Here is an 18,299-nt window from a genome sequence, read left to right as displayed (position 1 = left end):
AAATTATGAAATGTAATGCAGGGATAGTTTACCCAAAAATAAGATTCTGTAATCATTTATTCACCTTCATGAAGCGCAGAGCTTGTTTATGACTTTCTTCTTTGGAACATAAAAGAAGATATTTTGGGAAATGTGGTTTTGTGTCCATAGCATTTAAGTAAGGGGGGATTGTTTGGTTACCAACATTATATTGTGTTCTGTAGAATAAATAAATTATTCTCTTGATTAAATTGGTATATACATAATCTAAACAGTGTTTTTTATATTAAAATATATTTAGAGTGTGGCTTGGGTCTGGCTGCAGTAATGATAATTATCTTTAAAGAACAATAGAAGTCCATGGTACAGTCTGTGCCTATTTAAATAGCTTGTGTGTGATGCATTTGTTTAACCCTGCCCTTTTTCATACTACAGTCGTCCAACCACCAACCTGTCGTGGCTGTTGAGTCCAGTACGGGTGACCTGCATCATGTGTTGGCAGCAATTTAAATTGGGGGTAGTGGTGACCCTGCTCAGCATTACCTGTCTTATCTTTTTGGGCCTCCTGTTCTTTTCTGTACCCTCTGCTGTTGTCCAAAAGATCTTCAACATTTCAGGCTAATTACCTGATATCAGGATATGGACTATTGATATTAATTGTATCAGATAAAAACTGAATAAGTCATGTGTATAAACGCAATACATTTTCGTGTTTCTTGGCAATAAAATCTGTATTCAAATATTTTAACCTGTAATACCTTTGTTTATGATATCAAGTTGATCAAAGGTGTTGGGAAATTTCTCAACTTATTGAAATCTTGATTTGACTTTATTATGCTAACTGCTAACTTAGTCATATGTAAAATATCTAGTATTCAAAAATGTGTCTCTATAGTGTACGCATTTGTCTTAATAATGTGTTGTCATTGTATCTTATTTTAAACTTACCACCTATTTAGGACTGTCACTTTTCACAAGCGAGTTTTGCTACCTCCCGGCCACCGTACGCCGCCGAGACGCAGAACTACACGTCGATGTTCTATTGGCTGAATTTGTCTCCGGGTAGAGATCCGCCAATCAGAGCGGGCCACGGTACGAGGGTGTTCTGTTTCTGCGCTGCTGGTTGGAGACCGGCGGCTGTGATGCGCGTCCAGCAGTTGTGTCTGTGTGGAGCAAGAGTGTGTATAGCCTGAAGACTTCTCCAACATATTTAATAAATACAAAGAGAAAGTATGCGAGCGCTTTTAGGTGAGTTATTGTGACATTAAAGACATAAATCTGTTTGCGAAATGTAAACTGTAGAGAGCCTAACATGCATTATTCCAGATGGGAGGATACGTGTTATTATACCGAAGGGAAAGCTGTCCTTTAAATCAGCTAACGGTGTAAAGTGTAGTTTTGCGTTAAATATTGTAGTCTAGACAACTTGTATGACATGCAAGTGTGAAGAGAGAAATAGGAATTGTGAATATTGAAATGGTAGTAGATTCATCGAGTCTATGCAACTGAAGTGAATAAAGCATATATTTACAATCTACTGTATAGACTTGACTTTATTCTTAATGTATGTGATTATGATCTGGTGTTAAAAACTTCTGTTTGTTGCAATAATTCGTGTGACTTTAGAGATTTGTTTTCCAAAACACTGAACCGCTGGTTCTTTTTAAACGAGAAAGGAGTCACGTGCCACATTCCATCTATGATGCAAAATGATCGTTTCTTTACCTGTTCTGGTTCCTCAGGTGTGTTGGCGTGTTCTTTGACTGTACTCTCAGTACATGGTCTGTACTCTGCCAGTGATGATGTGATAGAACTCAACCCATCCAATTTTAATAGGGAGGTCTTGCAGAGCGACAGCCTTTGGCTCGTTGAGTTTTATGCCCCATGGTAAGTTTGAGAAGTGTTGTGGGTCCTATGTTACCTATACAGGATTTGAGGTGTGTAGTTGCATTTGATTAAAAAAACTGATGGCGAGTCACTGACGGTAAATTATCAAAACAGTAAGTGTGGCAGTGTTGGCTGTGAATTGACCATACATTTTTTCATGTGTACACCAAAAGCTGTTACAGTCCTCAACTATAATAATTAAATTTGCATGATTTACATCTCATTTGTTTGGTTGCTGTGCTGCTTTATACACTCGTAAGCACCTGTTGACTTGACGGCACTGTTCATTTCATAGTTGATGTGTAGATGTTTATATGTAATACCTGACATTTTTTTGGTTTTGTCTCATTAGGTGTGGCCACTGCAAGAACTTAGTACCTGAGTGGAAGAAGGCAGCCACTGCTTTAAAGGTAAATTCAGAATTTTTATGTTAAAATTGTACATTTCAGTTATTATATGTTCTGTTTTTTTATTGATGCATTATGCACCCTGTCCATCTTCACTTATAAATTGGATCTTGAGTCTAAATTTGAACTACAATATTTAAATGGCTATTGTTTTGATAATATATTGCTAATATTGGTTCTGTTATGGCACAGGGCATCGTGAAGGTGGGTGCTGTAGACTCAGACCAGCACAACTCTCTAGGGGGTCAGTATGGTGTCCGAGGCTTCCCAACTATTAAGGTCTTCGGAGCAAACAAACAAAAACCTGAGGAATACCAAGGTTCAGTACTGCATTTTCATTACATTTCCTTTTTAATAGGCACACACAAAAATTATCCTATCTAACTTCCTACTAACTTTAACTTATATCTATATTAAAAGGCTGTTGCCAAATTGCTTTTCCTTAGTGGATGGTAAGCAAAGTTTGTTCTTGCTCTGTCCTAGGTGGGCGTACCAGTCAGGCCATTGTAGATTCAGCTCTGAATTCTATCCGCGCCTTAGTTAAAGACAGACTTGGAGGGAAGACAGGTGGCTCAGACCACGGCAGACAGGTATTTATGCGTGACATCACGGTTTTATTTTTTGGTGTATTTTTACTGTGTTTAATACTATTATTTGGTAATGCTGTTCTCAGAGTGGAGGAGGAGCTGGCAATAAGAAAGATGTGGTGGAGTTGACTGATGATAACTTTGACCGCACTGTGCTGGACAGTGATGATGTTTGGTTGGTGGAGTTCTTTGCTCCCTGGTGTGGACACTGTAAAAAGTAAGTCATTTCCTTTATATGTTAATCTTTTTCATCTTGATGGATTTTTTTGTGCCGTGTTGACTTTTTCCTCAATATTTCCAGTCTTGAGCCTGAGTGGGCAGCAGCTGCTACAGAAGTCAACGAACAGACCAAGGGTAAAGTCAAACTGGGTGCTGTGGATGCTACTGTTCACCAGGGCTTGGCAAGCCGCTATGGGGTAGGTTTCAATATCAGCACTTACATTTGAATGTCAATAAAAAAATGATATGCCTGTGTTTACCCTGCAAATGTAGTTTAATTACACATCCCAGTAAGTTAAACAGATTTAAATGAGATAAAATGAAGTAATGTGCATTTTGGAGAATGGACATTTGCTTGCGCCATTCATAACTTTGATGTGTGAGTATTACCATTACGGCTGAATAAATGCCTGTCTGTGAAAATTCTTATATTCTTTGGAGTCATTCCAGTGAGTTCATACAGACTCACTGTGTTTTTTTTACCTTGGCTTTCAGATTAGAGGATTTCCAACCATCAAGGTCTTTCGTAAAGGGGAGGAGCCGGAGGACTTTCAGGGAGGACGTACCCGATCCGACATTGTTGCTCGTGCTATGGACCTCTACTCTGACAACATACCTGCCCCAAAGCTTCAGGAGGTATTTTTAGTTTTTCGCCATTTAAAACTCATGTTTTTTCCGTTGTGAGCGCTTTGCGTTTCCAGCGTACATACAAGAGGAACTCGTAAGAACTTTTGCTCTTTCAGGAATGTGGTATAACCATTAGTCTTTGTTAATAATCTGTATCAAATAACAGGTGTTTCAAATCCAGTTTAGGTTGATTTGTACAGTTAACTGGATTTATATATTAATTATAAGTCAATTTCTTTCCAATAGATTCTTAATGAAGATGTATTGAAGAAGACTTGTGAGGATTACCAGCTGTGTATTATATCTGTGGTGCCACACATTCTAGACACAGGTATGATAAAACGGCAACTTGATGATTTTCCTTCACTCATTTTCAGCTGATTGTACTCCATAAACTGCACTCACATCTGTTTTTTGTTTTTAACAAATCCTAAACAAATATCTGTTTTGTCTATTTGTGTGTATAAAAGTAATTTAAGGGTATATTCTTATATTTACAGGTGCATCTGGAAGAAACGGTTACCTGGAGGTTATGAAGAAAATGGCTGAGAAAAACAAGAAGAAGATGTGGGGGTCAGTCTTCATAGCATCTTCTAGCTCAGTGCTTGTTACAATGTTTTATGATAGAGTGGAACACATGCATGCGTATCACTCACTCTCTTTCTCTCTCTCTCTGCAGTTGGTTGTGGACCGAAGCGGGGGCACAGATGGAGCTGGAGGCCTCTCTTGGGATTGGAGGATTTGGTTATCCTGCGATGGCAGCCATTAATGCTCGCAAGATGAAGTTCGCTCTGCTCAGAGGTTCATTCAGTGAGACGGGCATCCATGAATTTCTCAGGTAGTTGAGTGCTGAGCTTTATATTATATCGTTTATATTATTGGGAAACGGGTTAACACTTTCTGTTAACACACAGTAAATTTGAGATTGTGTTTATAATGAACCTTCTCACTGTCAGTCTGTTTAATGTTGTTAATCTATGAAGGTCTTTAATTTTCCAGGGAACTTTCTGTTGGCCGTGGTTCAACTTCTACAGTAGGAGGCGGGGCTTTGCCTAAGATCAACACTGTAGAGCCATGGGATGGCAAAGATGGAGAGGTGAGTAAAGCAAAAAGGATGTAGAGGGTGTTTCTGTGTTTTTTTAAACCAATTTTTCCCTTTCTTCAGCTGCCTGTGGAGGATGACATTGACCTGAGTGATGTGGATTGGAATGATGATGTGGGCAAGGATGAGTTTTGAGCTCTTTATTCTGAAGGGCCTGGTCTAAACTGCTCTAGACCCAAATTATGCCCATGTCTTCTCTCCCATGGATGAGGGGATGAATGGGACACACAAATCAATAGGACTTTAGAAAAGCTACAAATAAAACAAAACAGCTTTTTAAAAACATCTCCCCTTAAAAATGAGGCTTTGTTCATATTTACATTATGCGTTGTCTTGTCGAAGCCTCACGCCGCCTTAGCACATTAGTAAGGTTAAATGTGATGTTACTGGCAGTATACTGGTTTCCAATGTCTCTCAATTCTGTTAACAATATATTTTAAATCTTAATGCATAACTTAAATTATTTCAGTATCTTTCTGAAAAGACATCTAATTGAATGTAAGTTTCCAGATGCCTAAAGCTGTTCTTTTTATTCGTTACCCTTCTGCTGTAACTCCTTTGTTTTTAGACCTGTTACTGAGAACACTGTCAGCCAACGTGTATCCCAGTTTGCCCATTCGTCAGATTCGCAGGGCATGGTGTAATGTGGACATTGTGTAGATTTTTCTTACACGGCTTTGTTTTGAAAAACAGAAAAATGTTTTTGTTAAAAAAATAAAATAAAACCTAAATAATACTGGAAGTCTTTGGAAGAGTTTATTACACCAGTCATGATTTATTTATTCATACAGATAAGTACACTGATCATTTGTAAGAATGCAACATTTAGATTTGCACCAGTGCTTTGGCTTCACAAAATATGGCTAGACATCCCATTCTTAGCTGCAGTAAAGATTGTGTTATTTTCAACCATCATTGCTTACAGCACAATGGACATTACAAAATAGGAATTACCTATAAATCTTATATCCAGTACAAATATTTATTTTGGCATTTCACTTTAACTGTCAAGTTACTATACAAAAGAAATGGTAAAGAAGGCTTGTGATTGAAGCGCAGAAATACCACACATGCCTAATAGCAAATTAAGAGCATACCCCCACAAGAACATTTTGAGATGTTGCTTCTTTCTATAAACAGAACCTGTAAAAACTAAAAAAATAAAAGTGTTTACATTCCATGGAGGCTCTTATCCAACAGCATCTGTGTTGTGTTTTGACACTGGACTGGAGAAAGGATGAGGGGAAACTAACCACCTGTCTTGTCATCCAATCCACCCAATATGTCTAAATGGACAACAGTGTTAAAATATTAATGACTGAACTGCCGTAGTAGCCTGATGGCTGCTGCCCATTTTCTGCCTAAAGGTTAAAGCCAACCAGGATTCCAAGTGTTACAAGGCAGGAAAATAGTTTAATGGGCTGTGATTATATTGGACAGTCTGAATCATTTTCTTAACTCCTGAGAAAAGCACTGCCAATAGTGCGCTAGCTTTGCAACATACACGTCAAAAAAGTACTAAGCAGACATCATGATTGGCAGAGCAAAAACACAGCTCCGAATTTAGATACACCATCATAGCACAAAACATATGGTCAACATCTGGACATAGGACGCCTAGTAAACTCACTATGATCACCGGTATGTGCAGGACATGACCAGGCAATGTGTATTGAAGTGTTTTTGGATTAAGGTTTGAAGGGAATGAAAAGCTTTAGAATATTTACAAACTGCACTTCACGTTTCGGCCAAAATTACATTCTGGGGATTTGCAGATGTTACTGTCTATTTACCATCTTTGATTGGAATGCAAACAGTTGAAAATAGTTTTTTGTTGGTCGTCCCTTGAAATCCAAACAAATCACAGACATTTTATACAACTCACCAATAAATGCTAATCCACTGACATAGGCTGGAATACTGACGGTTCAACGGTTAACTACCCTTGAACATATAAAGTGTATAGTAGTTCACCACTGATAGCGACGGTAACTAACCTTTCTAACGTTTCTGTGTTTTCAGTGAGCACAAGTGGTTGCCTGTCCGCTGCTTTTAACACCTGTATTTATAACTGTCGAGATGTGCTTTGGTCAGACTGCAGCAGTCTGACGATAGAAGGGTCGCTCTTGGCACCTTTGATAAATTCCTCAAGAGAGAGTCTGCCTACAAAGTAAGACAAAAAGAGGTTATTTAAACCATTTCCATTAGTATCATTTTATTTTAGACATTTTATATTTTCATAAAATATTTTGCAACAATCATCACAATTTAAATGGCAACGAGTTCTTTACCGAAACCAAATCTGCATTCTGAAAGAAGTCTATTGGTTGGATCTGTAAGTCATTAGTTTCTATGTATGGTTTGTATTAAACTTTTAGTTATATAAATATTAGCAATGAGTGGGAGACAGGCTTCAGGAGGAAGGCTTACCATCATTGTCCGTATCCATCTGGCGGAAAATCTTGTCTGTGCGTTTCTCTGGAGTCGACTCATCCTCGGGCATCTTCATCACCGATGACACCATTTTATAAATTGCCTATAAGATTAGTTTAACAGTGTATCAAAACATATGGTAATTGTAAGAAAACAATTTCACGATCAAGAGGGGTTTCTTTAACATACTTTACATTGTCTGTTTAACTGTTTTATAAAAATCAGTCAAAGTTGCGACCGCAGCATGCTGTGATTACATGGAGCTGAATTATAATGTCCCCTTTGTCATGAGACATTTCTTTATTATAAAGCTATTAGAAGTCAAAACTGACTTCTAACCTCACACAACACTTCACAATGCCGCTATTGTTGTTGTCACATTTTCCAAGTCAAATAAAGGCAATCAATGCAAATGTTCACAAGACCCTTACTTTGGCATATTCACATATTGTTTTATGACATGACTTCCCTTTGTTGGTGTAAAAGAGCCATCTATTTTATTAACATTGAGAGTCAACAGTTCCTTTGAAGTAGTGAACAAAGCCTTTGTGTTTGGCCATCATTTGTGGCAAGACCATATGGCCCGTGGAACACTTGATTGAGGAGATCTGTTTAGTCAAGCGGTCTGTATCACCAAACATTAGACTGAGCCAATATTGGTATGGAACAAGCTGCTTTAAAAAAATGGATCGTCACGCAGAATTCAACTTAAAAAGGCTGGTAATGAGAAATTAAAGTACTTGTTTGTCTTTAAGCCTGTCCGAACATACACAGTATAGCATATGCATCAGCATTCAATTATTCAGCACAGCATCTGGCTGCATGACACCGTGTCCTGACCGGCCACAAATCTTTTTGTCATTTAAATTTTGTTTCTGAAAACCCGTTCAACATTTTTGCAAGAAAATGCTTGATTTTACTAAGATGTGTCTGGTTAGGATGCATTGTAAAAGGATGCCTGGGACTCACCTGTACAATCTCCAACATTTCAGCCCGACTGATATATCCGTTGCCGTCCAAATCATACATGCTAAAGGCCCATCGAAGCTTCTGTTCTAGACCTCCACGCGAGGTCACGCTCAGCGCAATAATGAACTCCCGGAAGTCAATGGTGGCGTCGCCGTTAGTATCAAAGGTACGGAATACATGCTCTGCAAACTTCGAAGCATCACCATATGGAAAGAAATTGGCATAGATTTTCTTGAACTCCTCAACTGTTAGGTGACCGGAGGGACAGTCCTTGAGAAAACCGCGGTACCACTCCTGGAGTTCATGGTCTGTGAACTCTGTGTTCTCTCGTAGGTCGTTGAGAACTTCAGGACGCAGCTTGCTGTTCTGTTTACCCATGATGAAACTCTCTCACAGACTTTTTCCCAGATCCTCGTCTCTGCTCGGCTACAGTCCTGTTAGCACTCTACACAAGCACAAAGAAATAAGATATTTTTACACCTAAATTAGCCTTTTATACCTTCTACACGGGAGACAAAAAGAGATTCATGTTTCCTCTGTGAGATGTAGGTTTCGGAATAAAGGAAAATGTGTAACCCTTCTAAACAGAAGGAGTGGATCCTGGTATCCATGGAAACTGTTTAATACCTTGTTAAGGTGGGAATTTATTGACTACTTCACCATGGGGGAGGAGATGGGGTTAAATGGGAAGCATCCAGCATTTGGGGAAGGATTCGGTGACGCTAATGTGAGTGCGTAACTGTCACTACACAACCTTCAAAACAATCAAGACAGCTTGGGTTACCAGGGAGATGACAGAGAGATGTGTGTTTTTAGCATGTGTGTGGGTAATTTGGAACAGTTGGTGTCTTTTACTGTACGTGAGCCTATGCTCACAGCGTTAAGAGGGGGAAGAGAGTGAGGCGCCTACAGTTCTATTTAAACAAATCATATAAAGACCATATAAAAGGTGAGGTGGCAGGGACAGTGAAATTTAATGATAGGTTACGTAAGTGTGTTACATGGCCATATGCACTCTCTCTTTACCTCTGTTTCTTTCTATCACAGTCTCTGCATTCAATTCTCAGTAGGTCCCTTTCTTCCAAATTGTTCCTGTTCTTAACATTATTTTACTAAGTTTTGTACTGTATTTCATACTTGCGTGTGAAGTGTAAGCTTATTTTGCCACCCTTACACAAAGAAAATACTACCCATATCTACCTTTATATTAACTGTCAATCATTTAATATACATTATAGAGATTAATACATAGTAAATATATTGTTAAAGTATTACAATATATTGTATGATACATAAAGAACTGCTGCTTTTCATATACTGAAAAATATAACGTATTCCTGTTTTATATTTTAATGTTGTGTTCATACCAAACAAAATGGTTTTCGCGAGTACATTACATACAAAGTCCAGCCAGACGCTTGTGATGATGGGTAATTCACCTGATGACAACTACAGCCACAACCTACAGGCATCCAGAACCAGAATAATATTGGACAGACCTAAATATCTATTTTTTTCTATCCTCACTAGTTCTTTCCTCTTTTTACTAACCAGCCCCGCAAACTATTTCCGATGAATCTCACAGCTTACAATAATTATTCTCTCTGTAGTTGCAGTAGTGCTATTTTAATATGCCAGAGGAGAACTGGCTCTCCTGGTTGAGTCTGGCCCCTACCAAGGGTCTCCACTCTTATACACATATAATTCTATAGTGGAGTTTTGGTTCCTTGCCAACGCTACTCACTGGGAGACTGCTGATTTAGTTTCATCCATAAATATAAACAACTTTAATTTAACAACACACATGCACGTTAACATATTTTAACAAATATATTCTTTCTGCACGTTTTGGTATTAATGCAAATTGTTCTGGTATGTTGTAATTTTAGGCTCTCAGACCCTTAAACTTTTATATTATATTATTATTTATTTATTATAATGTATTTAAAGCTGCTTTGCAACGATGAAAATTTCGAAGACACTCCCCGTTTCATATGTTCTCCTGCGAGTAATAAAGAGCAAGGAACGTGATTCTTTGCGTTTGGTGTGAACACAGCATTAAGGGTCTGTTTAAAATTCCGCCGGATATTAAGAAAAAAAGGACACTTGAGTTGCTTTAGAATAATAATTAACTACCATATGGTAGAGAAAAAAATCCAGACCTGTTGGTTTCATGAACAATTGTCTGCAGGTTCTTGGGCCCCTCGGGCTCAGAGAAAACTTTAAAAACACACTTTAAAAAAAGACTTTATCATATGACTTAAACTTACAATAATGATTATCACTGTCAGCACTGTTTTATGAAATTTGGATGGGTTTCCTGGAATATGATACCAACATTTTGTATTTACACCACTGTATGTGGATATGGTGTGCATTTAAAATTGGGTATGCCAAATTCAGGCGGAAATCTCAAAAATGGCCCAGAGTTTAATTTAATATATTGAATCATATTTTCAATATATTTCCATATAGTTTTGTTTCATAAGACATAGCTTTTCAGATCATTGCAGAACGACACACACAGTATGAAGACATTTATGTAGGATTTTCATTCTGTTCTGTGTATCTAAAAACTCTCCTCTTCCCTGTTTTAGTTCAGTCTCCTGGATGCAAGATCACAGGTAATCACGGTTACAAACCAGCCCTCTTGTAAATGCCTTCTGCTTTCTTTTTTACTGCATCCAATAACAAAACTGTTGAATGACCTAAAAACACTAAATTTTAGTGCTACCACAGTTGCTGTGCACCAGCATTTATATGTGAGAACGTAAAAACATTATCAGTTAAAACATCAATTTTAAAGAAGCTACAAAATTACCTCTTTCAATCCCCATTACATAAACATTTTTAGACATGTCATCATGGCCACCTCTTCAAAAACCACTTTACACAGTCTGCCAATTTGCCATTACTGTCATAAGGGTGGCTCCTCCTATGGCTGGAGTCACATGGTTGAAGGCTACTGGTCTGGCAACAGACAGACACTCATAAACATGGGCGTAGCTTTCTGCTCCCTCCCCCTTTTCTCTCAGACCGGGTCACAAGAAACCCAGAACATTCCATTCTGAAGGATAAAAAAATTCATGTTCTTCGTCAAATGGAACAATTATGAAACAAGAGGGGTCCCTACAACCCTTGATCTGAATCACAGGGGGCCCATATATTGAGCTGAGATTCAGGCCCAAATGTTCCCTGTGAAGAGGAACCAAAATGAAAGACATAATGAGAGAAGCAAAAAGTTGAACATGAACCCAATTTTTCAAAATGCTTGAAAAGCCCTTCTCAAAAATGTAATCAGAGCAGGCCGTCTAAGCGTGAGACGCATCTACTTGGATGGATTGTGGGTGGAGAGCAGATGGTGTATTACTGTATACCTCATGATTTAGAAGCATTCTCTGCTTCTCGATCACAAACTGCAATGCTTTACAAGTGTACAAGTTCCACAACTGCTGTCTTTATATAAATGACACGCACACACTTTGAAATCACCAGGGAAAACTATAGATTTTCTTATCAACACTTTAGGATGAAAGTATGTCTGGAAATAAGGATCAATGTTTGGAAAGCCTCTACACTAAACTGTACAGTTGTGATGTTTTTTATAAATATCTAAAGCTTCTTTTGTTGATGTTGTTTTATTTTTTATCTGAATGTCTAGACAAACTTATATTTACATCTCTTTTTAGTGTAAATGCATGTTTGTCTTACTGTATGTCTAACCCTTGTCCGTTCCGTCTCAACCATGTGTTGAAATGGCATATTGTGTCACTTTAAGTCGCAGCTCTTGCTTCTAAGGACTATGACTTGCACACATGTCCTAGTTTCCAATTTCCCTCCCGGTTGCCTGTAGTTAAAAAAAATGTATTTACCTTCATTCTCTTAGTGGAGTAGCCCCTATTTCCAACTCTGACATCAACCCTGCCAGTCTGGCAAACTTTAAGTTTAGGGTTAGGCCTTGCCACCACATTCCACATTCACATGATACGTTTCCTTCAGGCCTGTGGGAGACTAGACCTCTTTCTTACAACTTCACTGTTGCCATCACAATGCTATACCAGTTGAGCTTCAGAAAAGCCAGAAATAGTTATTTCCAAATAACAAAAGCAAAATGCATTGTCTGACATACCCATGTTTTGTCAAAGTTGTCTCTTAACAAAGACATGTACAGTCACTTGCCAAGCATTGTCCTCCCACTCAGGACCAGAAAACCGGTGCCTGGACAGCGTGGGACACACTTCGTCTTTGTACACATCCCACAGTTCAACAGGCAGTTGTACAGTATTCATCTCTGACCCACCATGCATAAAACATCAGCTCCATTAACTCTGAGTATGTGTGTGTGTGCTGATGTGAGTCACATTAAGCCTTCTATTCCCTATGCAACCTAAATAGAATGCACCCTGACAGTTGTCAAAGGATCAGTAGAACAGAAAACCCGGTCTCTTTGCTGCTCCAGCGGACCATAAAATTACAGGAAAACAAACAATCCGCTTGTACCCTCATCTCAGAATTCAGAGCATTTTTCCTGGAAAGGCTTTTTGCTAAATGTAATAATGTCATAAGGTGTTCCAATACATTCCCCATCGTCTATTTAGAGGATGGATTCGCTGAAGCCATTAACACGTTTTGCTTGTGTTCACCAGAAATCCACACCAGAATGAGAGAGAAATGAAGGAGGTTCAGGGTTCTTGACAGGTTTGTTCTGTCGTCGGCTGGGCCAGGTTTGCCACAGAGATGATTGCAAGGCTTCATGGAGAGACTTGATTGGAAAAGTGGGAAATCGACTTCCTACCCCTGTTGTGAGGATCCTGCTGTGACCCACTAGGTGATCATAACTCAAGGGAAATTAAGAACATTACACATGGCAACATACAGTATGTAGAAGAAAAACCTATTGTTGGCATACATTTCCAGACTCCCTAACAGTCAAATGACCAAAACGGATGCTGACCTCAGGGAACTATAACAAGCAGTATACATTTGAACTATATAAGTACTAATTATATTTAATACGTATTATTATGACATTTTACTGTACATATAAGGGATTGTCTGTATATAAATTAAATAACTTCAAAAGAGTGGGATTAAAAGGTAAATTATATGCTGTTTTTAACCATTCAAAGCATTTCATGGCAAATTGACATAATTTTCACCAAACCTGCAAAAACCGAAACTGCCACACCTAAACTACCATCGTGCTAAACATCGCAGATTGTAAATCTTAGTGTTTGGATGTCTAATAATTAGTATGTTATGCAGATGTGTATTCCTTCTCATAAGGGCAGGATACAGACCGCTATGATTCATGCAAATAATAAAGGGTTAAAAGTCTTTCCAACGCGCGCAGGAAAAAACGTCATCCGTAGATAAACACACGAAATAAATGAAAATGCTTAATATATTTAACTTACCTCTGTGAAATACAAGAGATTATGTGTTCATCAATTTGACAGCTGTACACTTTCGTTAATCCGTGTGGTTCTTGAGGAGAAGACTTCTCACAAAACTTTCAACATTTTCGCTATATGGAAAATACAAACCCTCCCAAAAATCTTGTTTTTACAAACTATAGAAAATGAAAAAAAAACGTATCCTGTGTTCTAAATGTCAAGCTGTTGGTTTAATACAAAAGATTACAAAAAGTAAACATTGTAAAATATTTTAAAGACATCCAAAAGGCGCACTTGAAACCTCATCATTGAGTGAGAGACATGACACCGCACGAGCCCTGCTCCGTTGTCAATGGACGAGTCCACAGCTAAACTCTAGGGGACGCTCAAACTATTTACGGTCAGTATTATATTTGGGAACATTCGCATTATAAACGCATATTTAATTTTCTCGGAACCCATGTAAGTTGTCGACAAAACTGACATAATTTTCAGATTGCGCTAATAAGTTATTTCTGTTTATACACAACGTCTACGTCAAGACGTACACCCGCGGAGCTTCTTGGACCAGTCCATACACACAAGTATAGCAGAAACTTCAAGAACTGTTTGTAAGTGTTTATACTCGGTAGATTATTTTCGTTTTTTTGGACGTAGTTTTGTCGATAGAAAAGAAGTACTTACTTGGCCTACTTTGCCTAAAGTGTCGATGCACATGTTTGGCATCTGTGTTATCGTGTGTTGGTTTACAGTAACTGTAAATGGAAAGTTGTCGTGATGACATCATTAACTTAAGTGGGTAGGCGTGTGCACATATGGATACCCCATTCAAAATATAACAAGTGTTTTAGAGATTAACATAACCTTAGTCTGAAATAGGTAATAATGTTTCCAACCTCGAGGTAGATTAATGGTTGTCGGAAAAACATTTGTCAAGTCAAATAGTTAAATCATACATAGGCTACTGATGTTGAAGTGTTTAAGGTAAAATCCAGTGATCTGATAATGACTTTAACCTTTGAATTTTACCTGATGGTCTATTTTCGCTAACATACTCCTTCAAATAAACATTGAGCATAAAACAGGTCCTGGCGATTCCAAAATGACATCACTTTTTCGCAGTCATAGAACAGCTGCAGGAGGAACTCGCAATAAAGTAAAAAAGTTACATGTTTGCTGATGGGATGCGTTTGACGTAAGAAATGTCTGGAAAAGCATCGAGTCTTTGAACTTGAAATGGAAACCATGATGGAAAATATTCTTAACATTTCCACATGGGGGCAGTAAAACAGGCAGTTTTGATTCCACAAGAAGCCTACAGGATTGTGAAATTGCAATATGTTTTCTGTATATTTCTGTATATAGTGGCCATATATTTTTATATGCTGATCATTTAAAACACATTTCCTGAAACCTATTTGGATAATACATATAAGGACACAATTATAAGGACTATTTCTTATCTTTGTTCTGTTTTTAAAATTGGCCTTAAATGACCAGTTGCATAAAACAGCTATGAAGCAATCAATACTTATTTAAACTATTAACATAATATTTGTATTTATGAATAACACATCCCGCTTTTACAAATGATTCTTGTTGACGAACCAAGTGTAAAAATTTTATAAAGCACATAAAGTTCCAGTGAATGAAAATGTAAAATCTAATCGAAATTCTAGAATAAGTGGTAAAAAAGTTGGATTTTTTATCATTCAACTGCCAAGTATACAAGCTTCAAAATATTTGTATCACTTTCAAAGTAGTTAATGTAGTTAAATGTACTTTTTTAATTAACCTTTTATTCAACTCAGTTCGACATGATTACATTTATTCTTGCCTTTTATATATTTCATCCACGACCTGATTTATATGAACTTTAAAACAAACAGTACACAATGGTTCTTGGGTTAGACATGATTGATTTTTGTCTTTTATTTGGCATAAAATCAACCAACCATCATGATGCCAATAACTTCCACCAATCAGATTAAAGAAATTGTCTCATCACTAAAAAACTTCACTGCATTATTTAAACATAATGTTATTATGACCACTGAACATTATCTAGATGCAGAAATGTTGTACTGTACCATTTGCAGGGAATTAATAAATTTTGTCTGAATATATACTGCAATTTATTGCTTAATTGATATTGGGTTCTTACAAACATGTAAGTCAGTTTGTAGAACCATTAGCTGACATCATGGTGATAACATGCTGTGTATTTAGTGATTGTGTCAAGAGCATGTCTTAGGCATGCCGGTAGTATGGGTGAAGTACACGTTGCATCTATTGCAGAGCTTTGCCACAAAATAAAAATGTGTTAAGCAATGTCCGATCTTAATATTAGCAATACCCATTATATTCAGCCTTATTAAAGTTTACTGTACTTTACTCTATGGACTTTACGTTTGAACCAAATTGAACGAAGAAGAAGCTAAATTAAGGGTAAATGTTTTCTTTATACAGAACAAGAAATTATATACAAATTAAGTCTGCAAAATCCGTTATATCTTCACTGGCCTTAACATCAAGCTTTGAAAACACATAATGATACAACTGTAAGAAGATATTACAGACCCAGAACACAACTGGGGGACTTCAAACCCACAAATATATTTGTCAGTTAGATCCATGGTATTGTCTGCTCTAAGCAGATCTCTTGTATAGGTATAATCTATAGCTGAACTGGGATAAAAGATAAGCCCATCAATGGATGAACGAAGGTTGGATCCTGACTGAAGTCCACATTGCAGCATGTACATGGACAAATGTGTCTCAAAAAGTACAGTGGGTCACATGTGTGAATTAGTGTGAAAGTAAAATGAATTAAAAATATTGCATAATTGCACACAACTTGATTAAAACTCTCGTTTTTACCCAAAACTATTAGGACTGGTTTCCCGGACAGGGATTGGTTTAAAACAAGACTAGGCCATAGTTTAGGATATTTAAGTCGTTTTAATTTTTTTTACAAAAGACACGTGTGCATCTTGAGACAAAACAGTCACACTACTATATTTTAAGATATGTCAGTCTAAGTTGTTTTAGATCAAGACCTTTAACATTTAAGTTTGTCTGTGACTAGGCTCTTACAGATTAGTACTCACATGATTACAGTAGCAAATTTACATAACTGTAACATTTTGTAGTTGTAAAATTATTAATTTCAGTCAGAGGGGACCTGCTGAGGCTGGTTTCTCACGCTGTATTCTGGTTTTCCTCCATTTATTTATCATTGGAGTTTGGGTTCCTCGCCACAGGGCCTTGTTGGCTTGCTCACCGGGAGACTGCATTTATTAGAAATTATTTGCTAGAATGATCCTGCTTGTTCTATAAACAGCATGCTTGCATCCTCTTCTGCGTTTTTCTTATTTTCTCCTGTAAAGCTGCTTTGGAACAATGCACATTCTGAAAAGCGCTATATAAATAAATTGAACTTTCTGCAGCTCACTAAACTTTTGTTGTTTGTTATTTTGGTATTGGTAATAAAAACATACCTAATGAATTTGATTAGAGAATTGTTACAAAAGGACAGTCCCATATGGGTTAGACAACAAGTAACATAAATGTTGAAACGCTTTTAATCTTTTTAAAGTTTACTATTTATATTTTCCTCACCCATCCTTAGTAAATAATGTAATTTGAATAAGCTCAGACTTAGTTGTAGAATCAAAGATTGCCTAGTTATGTGGGTTGCACAACTGTCTACTGTCCGTACAGTATTCTATATCTGCTTTGTACAGTATATTAAGGTCAGATTTACACAATTTTACAGCAGCTACTAATGGTGTCTGGTGCAAAGACTGATAAATGTGTGTATGTGTGATATTAGGCATGTGCAGTGTGACATGTACCTCACATCAGCACAAAATCAAGGTTTCAATGTTCACTGGTAATTTTTTTCTGTAAGTTAAAAATATATAAGCATGCAAGTTGCCTAAAAAGTTCTGAATCTTCCGTCTGCTGTGAAACCTTATGCATGCATGAGAATGAAATTGCACCAGATCAAGACATCTTTCTCCATGTATACACTATATACCATAGCAATGTGTCTTACATTATTAAATAAAATGTATATCATATACTGTATATTGACTAAAACAGACACATCAATAACTTATAAATTGTGAATTTTTGTGTATGTCATCCTTACATAAGGACTTCATAATGTTAAATAGCAAAGTATTGAATGGATCTAAAATGAACGTAGTTTGAGAGGCATGACATGAAGCTAAATCTGTCTGTTCTTCTGTTGTAAGATAACATTTAGTACCCTATATCTGTCTTTATCTAAATATTGTATCAGTGTACTTTTAAACAAGCATTTATGATGAAACTGTGCTGCTGTATGTTCTCATTTTCCATTAGCAATCACTTTTTGGATTGACATTGTTTTTTGTGCCATATATGGGATAAATATGAAGGTAATCACATTTTCTAATAACCTACCTCCTTTGGCAGCACTGCTTTTGTGTTTCTGTGCTTGGGTGGGGTGCTAGCAAACAAAAAAAAACTATAAAACATATTTTACATGTGTCAGTCAATGTATTAAGTATTAAAATATATTTTCTGTATATTTCCAATGTGTCAGTCATCATTAATTGTCCTAGCTTTGAAGTGAGAGCAAGGATGTGCCATTTCACCTGATTTAATTCCTCCGTCCTCACGTCTTATCCTTGCATCCTTCCCT

At 37.2% G+C, this 18,299-nt stretch overlaps 2 protein-coding genes across 2 annotated transcripts; one reads left to right on the top strand and one right to left on the bottom strand.

Moving 5' to 3' along the window:
• Positions 1-1,044: 1,044 nt before the first annotated feature.
• On the top strand, positions 1,045-5,998 carry pdia6 (protein disulfide isomerase family A, member 6). The gene is made up of 13 exons (XM_079473998.1): positions 1,045-1,227; positions 1,722-1,866; positions 2,219-2,276; positions 2,466-2,592; positions 2,757-2,863; positions 2,947-3,077; positions 3,162-3,276; positions 3,575-3,715; positions 3,953-4,037; positions 4,207-4,279; positions 4,386-4,544; positions 4,706-4,802; positions 4,872-5,998. The coding sequence occupies exons 1-13, from the start codon at positions 1,212-1,214 to the stop codon at positions 4,941-4,943; spliced, it is 1,326 nt and encodes a 441-aa protein (XP_079330124.1). The 5' UTR covers positions 1,045-1,211; the 3' UTR covers positions 4,944-5,998.
• On the bottom strand, positions 5,557-13,957 carry hpcal1 (hippocalcin-like 1). Its single transcript, XM_079473999.1, has 4 exons — positions 13,628-13,957; positions 8,211-8,655; positions 7,239-7,344; positions 5,557-6,971 (listed from the first exon to the last, which is right to left on the bottom strand). The coding sequence occupies exons 2-4, from the start codon at positions 8,586-8,588 to the stop codon at positions 6,874-6,876; spliced, it is 582 nt and encodes a 193-aa protein (XP_079330125.1). The 5' UTR covers positions 8,589-8,655; positions 13,628-13,957; the 3' UTR covers positions 5,557-6,873.
• Between the last annotated feature and the right edge of the window lie 4,342 nt (positions 13,958-18,299).

This window comes from Barbatula barbatula (genome assembly GCF_947034865.1).
Source record: "Barbatula barbatula genome assembly, chromosome: 15".
Classification (NCBI taxonomy): domain Eukaryota; kingdom Metazoa; phylum Chordata; class Actinopteri; order Cypriniformes; family Nemacheilidae; genus Barbatula; species Barbatula barbatula.
Note: the sequence above shows the minus strand (reverse complement) of the source record. Positions and strands in the feature narration are given on the sequence as shown.